General features: G+C 38.8%; 1 protein-coding gene and 1 long non-coding RNA gene across 2 annotated transcripts in view; one reads left to right on the forward strand and one right to left on the reverse strand.

Moving 5' to 3' along the window:
- Positions 1-313: 313 nt before the first annotated feature.
- Positions 314-1099, reverse strand: LOC129841946 (uncharacterized). The gene is made up of 3 exons (XR_008757432.1): positions 994-1099; positions 686-790; positions 314-534 (listed from the first exon to the last, which is right to left on the reverse strand). It is a non-coding gene; the product is annotated as an uncharacterized LOC129841946 (long non-coding RNA).
- A 2328-nt stretch (positions 1100-3427) lies between these two features.
- LOC129841957 (NLR family CARD domain-containing protein 3-like) overlaps positions 3428-11106 on the forward strand; it is a 31694-nt gene continuing 24015 nt past the window's right edge. Inside the window, exons 1-2 of the mRNA XM_055910323.1 lie at positions 3428-3507; positions 3721-3913. Of these exons, the coding sequence (XP_055766298.1) occupies positions 3428-3507; positions 3721-3913 (273 nt within the window). The remainder of the gene's footprint in view (positions 3508-3720; positions 3914-11106) is intronic.

The following is an 11106-nucleotide window of genomic DNA, read 5'->3' on the forward strand; positions in this document are numbered from 1 at the left end:
TAATAACACAAGAAAAATTACATATATTTTCATATTCCATCTATCGTCATGACCACCATTGTAGTTGACGGAAACCATTGTTCCAACGTCCCTTTATTGCATGTTTACAGTTCTGAGACTGGTCCTCCATAGTGAGAGGGACAAAGGAATGTGGTCTGTGGCTTCAGAATTACCATGGGTGTGAGGGGTCATAAAACCCCCACATCTTCAGACCCCCTAGATCTCTCCTCATCTGTTGGGGTTGAGAGGTAATCTGTAGTGTTGTGGTCTCCTGTAACCTGACCTGATCAGGACAGTCATGACACTCATTTCCTTCACCTTTAGTGATTTGATTGCACTGGACAGGTAAAAGCACATCTCTCTGCGGGCCTCTACTATATTGCTTTCACCTATATAGATACTATCTTCTCAGATCAGTGCTGATGAATTTGAACACAACCTGCACCCAACATGAAGTCATCTCGGACCTGCACCAATGCTGCTGTCCTCCTCCACGGAAGTCTTCTTGGCACGGCCACTGGACTTACGTTTAGCCTACATGACAACAGATTATAGGTCTCATAGCAGATCTAAGGTCAGTGTAGTGTCTCCTAATGCTTTAAGGTTAGGATTTAGTGATAGTAAACTAATCCTAGATCTGTGCCTAAGTAGGCAGAGGATGTGTAAAGGACAGCATATTTCTTACCTTGCCTCCTGTCCTGTTCTTGTTGGTATCATGTGTCTCTGTTTCCTCCTTCATATTCTCCACAACTTTATTTTGGTCATCCGGATGATCCTCCCATTTCACGTTCTGGTGGATAAATGAGAGGTCAATATCAGTCCAAGGTTGTGACTTTATGAAACAAATGATTCTCTCCTATTTCAAACAAAACGGCAATAGTGGTCAGATTTCAGTCCATGGATCAAACCAGTGACACCTATTGCTGTGGTAGTGACCTACTATATTGTTAGTAATTTCTCCTCTAAACTCAAAATAGGCTAAATGAACCATACCTTGCTGTCGTCTGACATGATGTGTAGCTTATTGTTGTAGGCTGTTTAGAGGTAATACTAATACTTCCTTTGAAAAAACGTCAGTGAACCATCGGCAGACAACTGAAGTGAATATGAACATCCTTGAATTATGCCAAAGCATTGTTGAATACTCGATTCCGATTGGCTGAAGCCAGGGCATTCTTCAAAGATGTCATACACACATGATGTCACAATTAGGCCTAAGTCTAATGTCTATATGAATTGTCAACGTCATTAGAAAACAGATCATAGCTTGTCAAAGTTCTGCCAAACGAAAATATTTGTAAGTGCACGTTGTTGCATTTAATTGATGGTTTATCAAGCATCCTCATTCATCGCCATGCACAAACACGTAACTCGCTGCAATCCATTAGCTATAATTCTGAGGTTGCAAAGCTGCAAAACTAGGACATGCAATAAATTATAACAACTTGCACTTACAATAATTTAAAATCAATGATGTTCTTGGGGGCTTTAACTATTTCAGCACTATTGTCCGCTGCATAGTGCTGACACGTTTCTAGGCGTCAGGGGACCGGGCCATGGTGCTGAAATGTTTCGAGTCTGGGCAGCACCTGAGACCGCGGCATGGTGCTGAAATGTTTCGAGTCTGGGCAGCACCTGAGACCGCGGCATGGTGCTGAAATGGAGCAGGGCTCAGTTCTATGGGTATCTCATGCGGATTTTCCTGCTAGCCTATGTATAACGATACTATAATTACATTATTTTCATCCATCCGTCAACACAAATGGCATGTCAACGTTTCCCAAATAATAATGCAATGAAGCCAAGCCGAGATGTATGATTCTTCATCCAGAGGACGAAGCACCACTGTATCATCTAAAACCTTCAGAGAGATCCCTTAAAACTGCAGTATAAATTCTCCACAGCTGTTATGGTAGCTAGGTCATTTAGCAAGACATGGACGAATCCAACACATAGCGTTTCTACTGAGGTCACTGACTGTCATGTTGCTAGTTCTAATGACGCTATTAAAACAAGAATAGTTATTTGTAATTGCTCTGGGAGCTAGTTATTGCAGAGCCCAGCTACACATCCTGCTTGCTGGGCTCATTATGGACAGCCAATGAGCAGTTCAGGTGAAAAAGTCATCCAGATCTGATCCCTAAAGCGTACATGCTACTAGGAAACTGTAGCAACCTGCCGGCCTGCACAATCCTCCATGGCACTAATGCTACACTCGCAGTATGGTATGCTAACATCCCACAACAATTACCCAATTTAATTACTTGCCTAAACTTCCAATCATACATATTTTCTAATATCAACCACGGTTTCTGCACTTAAGGCAGACTTGCTATTAGAACAAGATGGAATTAGGAAAACTCTAAAGCTCGTTAAACGTAGGCTACAATTAACCTTACCTGGCTGTCTTCAGCCATTATGTGTAGTCCGTTGACTAAGGGTCTGCGCCTGTAATACTGTAGCTGTTCTGATAGGCTACTGTAGCTGTTCTGATAGGCTACTGCAGCTGTTCTGATAGGCTACTGCAGCTGTTCTGATAGGCTACTGCAGCTGTTCTGATAGGCTACTGCAGCTGTTCTGATAGACTACTGTAGCTGTTCTGATAGGCTACTGCAGCTGTTCTGATAGGCTACCTCTGCTGTTCTGATAGGCTACTGCAGCTGTTCTGATAGGCTACTGTAGCTGCTCTGTAACTGTTAAACTAGTCTAATCTAATCTATCCGTTGAAAAGCCGTCAGTGAACCGTCCTCAAACACAATGAACTGATGTCAATATGGAAATTAACCTTCACATAAATATATCAAATACATGACGTCAGATATGCCTAGAGGTATTGTTGACTTAATCAGAATACAGGATGGAGGCCAAGATGGCGTCGCTGTGAGAGGGAGTGTTTTCTCGCTCTTCAAAGCAATTTTGAGGGTTAGGTGGTTAACAGTCAAATATTGGCTATTAATATTGAAAGAAACTAACTATAACTTTTTTTATGGACATGGGAGAAGTTTAGAGTTAGTTTTTGTCAAGTTGAATGGGAAGAACACGACAGAAAGACAAAAGTAGATGAAATATCCAATTCTCGCAGAAGACGGCTGACATGCTAGCTAGCTACAACGAGAACCAGAGCAGCATGGATACACAAGAAGCCGCGAACTCAAGCAAGAGAAAGAACAAAACTGACCAGGATGAAATCCTTGCAACCTCTTTACCTCAGACCACAAGTAAAAATCCACCGGTGAAAAAAGTAAAAGAAAACATTTCCATGTCGGAACTTTTCCCTGCAATCCAGTCCCTGTCTACTAAACAAGACGCCACGCTCTCCAAAGTGTCCCTCGTAGAGCGGGCTACAGAAGAAACATCAAAGACGATCGATCATTTGTCAGAAACTGTCAATCAACTACACAAAATTGTGAGCGAGAACAAGGATAAGATGACGTTCCTAGAGAATGAGCTGAAGAAAATGCAATCCAAAAATAATGAGCTGTGTGAGAATGTAGCTGAACTTCAAAGGTACTCTCGCAGGTGGAATCTGAAAATCCAAGGTGTAAAAGAGGTAGAGGGAGAGGATATTAGAGAAGTAGTCATTAATATCCTGGGAAAAGTGGCACCATGCATCAAAGACAGGCTAAGAGACGTGATTGATGTGGTACATCGACTTGGGAAACGAAGATCTGATGGACCCCCTCGCAATATCATCTTGCGCTAAACTATGCGCCATTACAGGGACATCATATGGAAAATGGCCAAGGGGAACAAGTTTCTGGACGAGAAGAAACTCCGCATCAAAGAAGCTCTGATACCGCAGGATCAGGCTGCCAGAGAGAAACTGGCCGCTGATACAGAAGGCGCGACAAGAGGGAAAGAAGGCGGGGTTCAAGGGCCCACACGCGTTTATCGAAGGAAGAATGATTACTGGGTAACTCTGTTGACATTAACCAAATTGGAACTGTGAGTACTACCTTGAGTACAGTTAATGTACTGCCAATTATACACGTACCGTTCGAACTACAACTGATGAACACTTGCCAAAGAAAAGGAAGTAAATAGATTTGTTATTCTGTTAACCACCGCTACCTCAGCTGAGCGTAGTTTTCCGTCGGAGTAATCCTCTCAAGGTTCACTGTTTGTTTTATTGTTCACGTTAATACTTGTTATCTAATTTGTGTTACGTAAATCTAGAATAGATTTATTCCTAATTTCCCCTTTTTTGTTACAATTTGTTATAGATGTAGATCATCAGTTGGCTCCCTTTTCTGATCATCACTTGATTTCCCTGAATTTACAAGCTACTAAAAAATCAAAAGGTACTCGAGGATATTGGAAATGAAACAATGCACTTCTTAAAGATACTCATTGAAAACATCAAATCATTCGCTAAAGATATTTTAGCAAGAAAGGACTTGGGTCATGGAAGAAGTAGATGGGAATTTTTCAAATATAAAGTCAGAGTGGTAGCCATTAAACGCGCCAAAGAGCTGATGCAATTAAAGAACCATAGAGAAAAGGAGATGATGAGCAAGCTTGACAGTTTTCCAAAGAAAGATAATCTATCTGAAGAATTAACAATGTTTTATGCAAAGATCCCATTACAATATCATAATTTGTCAATTCCTTTTATGAAAACCTTTACAGCTCTCAATTTCAGGAAGATGGTTGTGAAAGTTACATTTGCCACATTCAGAATTGTGTCCCGGTAATTGAGGATGATTTCCACTCAGTTTGCGATTCACCTGTGTCAATTGGTGAAATTAGAGAGGCTCTGAATTCAATGAAAAAAGGGAAATCACCTGGCCCTGATGGCCTGTCAGTTGAATTGTATAGACAGTTTTGGGAGTTGCTAGAAGACCCGATTTTCAATATGTTTCAAGGTTGCATTAAAAATGGGGAAATGGTCTCCACTATGAAACAGGGCCTTATTTCATTGATTCCGAAGCCTGATAAAGACCCTTCTCTCATTGACAATTGGAGACCAATTACTTTATTAAATGTTGATTACAAATTGATTGCTCTGGTTTATGCCAAAAGATTAAAGAAAGGAATAGATACCATTATAAATGAGACTGAAACAGGATTTATGAAGGGCCGTCACATAAGCTCTAACATTAGTTTAGTCTTGGACCTTATAGATTACTCAGATGCAATTGACTCAGATGCGGTTGTCCTATTTCTGGACTTCTGTAAAGCCTTTGACACAATTGAACATGAATTTCTCTTTTACTTTTTGGATTTGGGGAAAATGTTATTAAAGTAATTCGCATGTTTTACAAAGATATAAATAGTTCTGTGCTACTAAACCTTAATACTTCCAAAAGATTTAGTATCAACAGAAGTGTACGACAGGGATGCCCAATTTCGCCATTTTTATTTATTTTGGTTGTGGAACTTCTATCTCTAGATATTCTGAATGATGCAAATTTGTATGGCTTAACCATTTTTAACAAAGAAATCAAAATTTCCCAACTGGCTGATGATACTACTCTTTTCTTAAGAGACAAAGACCAGGTGGCACAAGCCCTTAATGCTATAACTGCATTTTCTATTGCATCAGGATTAATGCTGAATGTTTCTAAATGTGAAATCTTATGTTTATTTGACTCTGATGATAAAGAAATTGAAAATATTCCTGTAAAGGACTGTGTTAAATATTTAGGAATACATATGTCAAAAAAACAGTTAGTCAGACAACATTTGAATTTCTCTCCTAAAATGAAGAGAACTAAAAATATATTTAATAATTGGCTACAAAGATAACTTTCTATACTTGGGAGAGTACTTCTGTCCAGGCAGAGGGACTGTCTGGTTTTGTGTACCCCTCATTATCGTTATGTGTAAATCCAGCTACTTGTAAAGAGATCAATAAGACCTTTCTTAACTTCATCTGGAAAAATAAGTCTCACAAACAAAATAAATCTGTCCTTTCTAACAAAAGAGCTGAAGGCGGTCTAGAAGTGTTGGATTCTGTGACATAAATAACACTTTCAAGATAAACTGGTTGAAAAAATGTTTGATCGATACTGATTCAATATGGTATTTCATTCCAAATAATGTGTTTAATAAATTGAGAGGTCTTTAATTTTTACTGAAATGTAATTCTATTCCTGAAAGATTACCTGCTAAATTGGCTAGGTTTCACCAACAAGCTTTACTGGCCTGGAAAATATGTTTCCTGCACAATTTTTCCCCTCATAAAGCTCTTTTGTGGAATAATTCAGACATAACTGTAAGGAATAAGTCATTGTTCTACCCCAGCTGGCATGAGAGAAATATTGACTTTGTTCTTGATATTTTCGACAACAAGGGTAATATTCTCACATATGAACAATTTATAACAATGAAAGATTTTCCAATACCTTTCAGAGAGTTTAGTTCTGTGATCAAAGCCGTTCCCAGTGGTCTAACTACACTTATGAAAAGTCATCTTAATTTTGGGAATGATCACAAAGTTTATCCAGAACTCAGATTGGAAGGCGTGGGCTTACTTGAGAAATCTTGTTGTAATAAATATATAACACAAATTCTTCATTCACAAAACCAACTTACACCGAGAGGAAAGTTTTTCTGGAACACGCTTATTCCTGACATTGTCTGGAAAAATGCATGGTTAAGGCCTTACAAATACTGTATACCAAACAAAGTTAAGGAAGTGCACTTCAACATTTTACATAAGATATATCCATGTAATTCTATAATTTCCAAATGTGTGGCTATTGATGATATCTGCGTTTTCTGTGGAAAAGGTGAGAATCTGTCTCACTTGTTCTTTGAATGTAAATTTGTGTCAGAATTTTGGGAAAACCTTGCAAAGTACTTATTTACCATTATGAACACTTGCTATATTTTTAACATAAAATATATAATATGTTACTATTGCAATGATAACAAAACCACTGAAATGATTGTTACTTTTTTTATTCTTGTTGCCAAATACTTTATACACAAACAAAGATTCCAAAATTCTATACCAAAATTACAAATTTTTCCTGATTGAATTTAATTATCTTATTAAAACACTAACCCTAGTGAATAACAACAAGAATAACATCTTCATGAATCATTATAATAAGATATTTTCAGAGTGAATATAATTGCACTTAATTTGTTTATTTTTTGTATTATTTTATTTGTATTGATATTCTTGTATGTTTGAGCATTGTTAATACCTGTGTTTGGTTTGCTAGGCATGTTTGATGCAGCAATGTAAGTAGATTTTTGTATTCTAATAAATAAATAAAATATTTTACAAAAATTTTAATACATTTTTTATTTTTTTTATAATCCATAAACAGGGATGCTAACTGGTGACCATGACAACATGAATGCTAACTGGTGACCATGACCATGAGGGGGGACCTGATCCTAAATCATAATGAATCAGATTACATGGAGAGGGGGGGACCTGATGCTAGATCATAATGAATCAGATTACATGGAGAGGAGGGACCTGATCCTAGATCATAATGAATCAGATTACATGGAGAGGGGGGACCTGATCCTAGATCATAATGAATCAGATTACATGGAGAGGGGGACCTGATCCTAGATCATAATAAATCAAATTACATGGAGAGGAGGGACCTGATCCTAGATCATAATGAATCAGATTACATGGAGAGGGGGACCTGATCCTAGATCATAATAAATCAAATTACATGGAGAGGAGGGACCTGATCCTAGATCATAATGAATCAGATTACATGGAGAGGTGGGACCTGATCCTAGATCAGCACTCCTCCTCTGGGACACTGCTTGTATGAAACCAAACACATAGTTGTAAAATCTAGTTACAGCAGGTGTTTACTGCCATCTAGTGGAAGATACCAATAAAACACTTTATTATCAGGATGGGGAGACGGCTGAGCTGAAACAGAAAGTAAAGTTGTTCTTTTGGAAAGGATCCATTTTGAGGACAGAGCTAAAAAAATGGAAATGGAGAGAACTAAAAAATAAAGTAAGTATTTCTGAACAATAATCTATTCTAATGGACAGAGTAAGAGAATGAATACCTGTAATGAGATATTACTAGTTAGTAGAACTGCTACTTGAGCTGAGTTGCTGACAGACAGCAGTTTTCAAAGTGTAAACGAATCAGTAGGCCGACATGTTATCAGTAAAACGTCTGGTAAAGATGGTGGAGGAGCTTTTCAATTATATGGTTTTATGTTTATCTCAGGGTTTCTCAATCCTTTTGTTCTTACCAGCACTTACACACCTGATTCAACTAATCATCAAATATTTTAAGACAGTTTAATATTTGAGGCATACAAATGAACATTCTCAAATTAAAACCTTTTGGGTTTGTAGGCCTGTTTATAATTATTAAAGGCCTACAGTAACTCACATTTTGGAGGAAAAAAACACAGCTAAACTTGGTTTCGAGTAAATTATATGTTTATCAAAAATAATGTAAGAGAGATGTCTTGAAGAAACGCGTCTGGGTTTAGAACTCGGTGTCTCAGTGCGCTGCGACAGTGGGAAGTTCGTTTTGCATGGCCCGGTGCTACAGGGGTGTGGACATTTATTTTAAGGACCAATGGAATGGTCTAAAATGCGCAAAATCTTCTCACCCGGGGAGCCGGGCAATGCACAACGAATTCCCCCAGTGACCGTTAGTTTATTTCCTGATATGAAATGTAAAGTAACTTTGTAGCCGACGCAGTTCCAGAATGTCTGTTGAAACTGTGACTCATATGGAACGTTAGAACAGTGGTGGAAACAGAACTCAGTTCTCAAACTGGAGTAAAAGGAAAGATTCCTTCATAGAACATGACTCAAGTAAAAGTGAAAGTCACACAGTAAAATACTACTTCAGTAAAAGTCTTAAAGTATTTGGTGTTAAATATAATTAAGTATCAAAAGTAAATGTAAAGTAGTAATAATAAAAATTCCTTATATTAAGCAAAACAGACGGCACAATTTTCTTGATAAGTGTGTGAATTAGACCATTTCCTGTCCTGCTAAGCATTCAAAATGTGACGAGTACTTTCGGTTGTCAGGGAAAATGTATGTAGTAAAAAGTACATCATTTTCTTTATGAATGTAGTGAAGTAAAAGTTGTTAAAATATAAATAGTAAAGGACAGATACCCCCAAAAACTACTTAAGTAGTACTTTAAAGTATTTTACTTAAGGACTTTACACCACTGCATTAGACGACAGATAAATGTGTTGATTTGAAGGAAAGACGGGCAGATTCTGGTAGGTAGGCTACGAACTATTATAAAGTTAGGTCGTCGTCAGACATTCAACAGTCACAGTAGGTTTGAGCTACAGTATGATCACTAATCATGTCGACCAACCTGATGGTCTCCGTTGGAAATGTTGTGAAAAGAATCTGGCCCAGGCTATAAATATCTGGCATTACTCATCTCATATGTAAATACTGTATTCTATACTATTCTACTGTATCTTAGTCTATGTATTACTCATCTCATATGTATATACTGTATTCTACACTATTCTACTGTATCTTAGTCTATGCATTACTCATCTCATATGTATATACTGTATTCTATACTATTCTACTGTATCTTAGTCTATGTATTACTCATCTCATATGTATATACTGTATTCTATACTATTCTACTGTATCTTAGTCTATGTATTACTCATCTCATATGTATATACTGTATTCTATACTATTCTACTGTATCTTAGTCTATACTGCTCAGACATTGTGACCAATACAATTTGATTTGATTTAGATTAGGCTATATACACTACATGACCAAAAGTATGTGGACACCTGCTAGTCGAACATCTCATTCCAAAATCATGGGCATTAATATGGAGTTGGTCCCCCTTTGCTGCTATAACAGCCTCCACTCTTCTGGGAAGGCTTTCCACTAGATGTTGGAACATTGCTCTGGGGACTTGCTTCCATTCAGCCGCAAGAGCATTAGGGAGGTCGGGCACTGATGTTGGGTGATTGGGCCTGGCTCACAGTCAGCGTTCCAATTTTTCCCAAAGGTGTTCGATTGGGTTGAGGTCAGGGCTCTGTGCAGGCCAGTCAACTTCTTCCACACCGATCTTGACAAGCCATTTCTGTATGGACCTCGCTTTGTGCACGGGGACATTGGCATGCTGAAACAGGGAAGGGACTTCCCCAAACTATTGCCACAAAGTTGGAAGCACAGAATCGTCTATAATGGTTTTTTATGCTGTAGCGTTAATATTTATCTTCACTAGAACTACGGGGCACAAACCATGAAGAACAGCCCCAGACCATTATTCCTCCACCAAACTTTACAGTTGGCACTATGCATTCGGGCAGGTAGCGTTTTCCTGCCATCTGCCAAACCCAGATTAGTCCGTCGGACTGCCAGATGGTGAAGAGCGATTCATAACTCCAACGAACACATTTCCACTGCTCCGAAGTCCAATGGCGGCGAGCTTTACACCACTCAAACCAATGCTCGGCATTGCGCATGGTGATTTTGTGTGCGGCTGCTCGGCCGTGGAAACTAATTTCATGAAGCTCCCGATTAACAGTTTTTTTGCTGTTTGGAACTCGGTAGTGAGTGTTGCAACCGAGGACAGCGCTTCCGCACTCGGCGGGCCTATTCAGTGAGCTTGTGTGGCCTACCACTTCACGGTTGAGCCGTTGTTGCTCCTAGACGTTTCCACTTCACAATAACAGCACTTACAGTTGACCAGAGAAGCTCTAGCAGGGCAGGAATTTGACAAACTGACTTGTTGGAAAGGTGGCATCCTATGACAGTGACCCGTTGAAAGTCACTGAGCTCTTCAGTACGGGTCATTCTACTGCCAATGTTTGTCTATGGAGATTGCATGGCTGTCTGCTCGATTTTATACACCTGTCAGCAACGGGTGTCGCTGAAATAGCCGAATCCACTAATTTGAAGGGGTTTCCACATACTTTTGTATATATAGTGTACATGCTCTGTCCTGCTGCTGGTAGGACTATAACATTATGTGAACAAACCTGAACAGGTTTAGACTGGTCATATATGATATGTAGGTTATATACAGTACATTCTCTGTCCTGCTACTGGTAGTGGTCATATATGATATGTAGGCTACAGCCGAGGTATAGACCTTGATCTGCATATCACTAACAAACTGCTATTATACATTATAACCTAGTCTACTT

This window comes from Salvelinus fontinalis, unplaced genomic scaffold, assembly GCF_029448725.1.
Source record: "Salvelinus fontinalis isolate EN_2023a unplaced genomic scaffold, ASM2944872v1 scaffold_0004, whole genome shotgun sequence".
In the NCBI taxonomy this organism is placed as follows: domain Eukaryota; kingdom Metazoa; phylum Chordata; class Actinopteri; order Salmoniformes; family Salmonidae; genus Salvelinus; species Salvelinus fontinalis.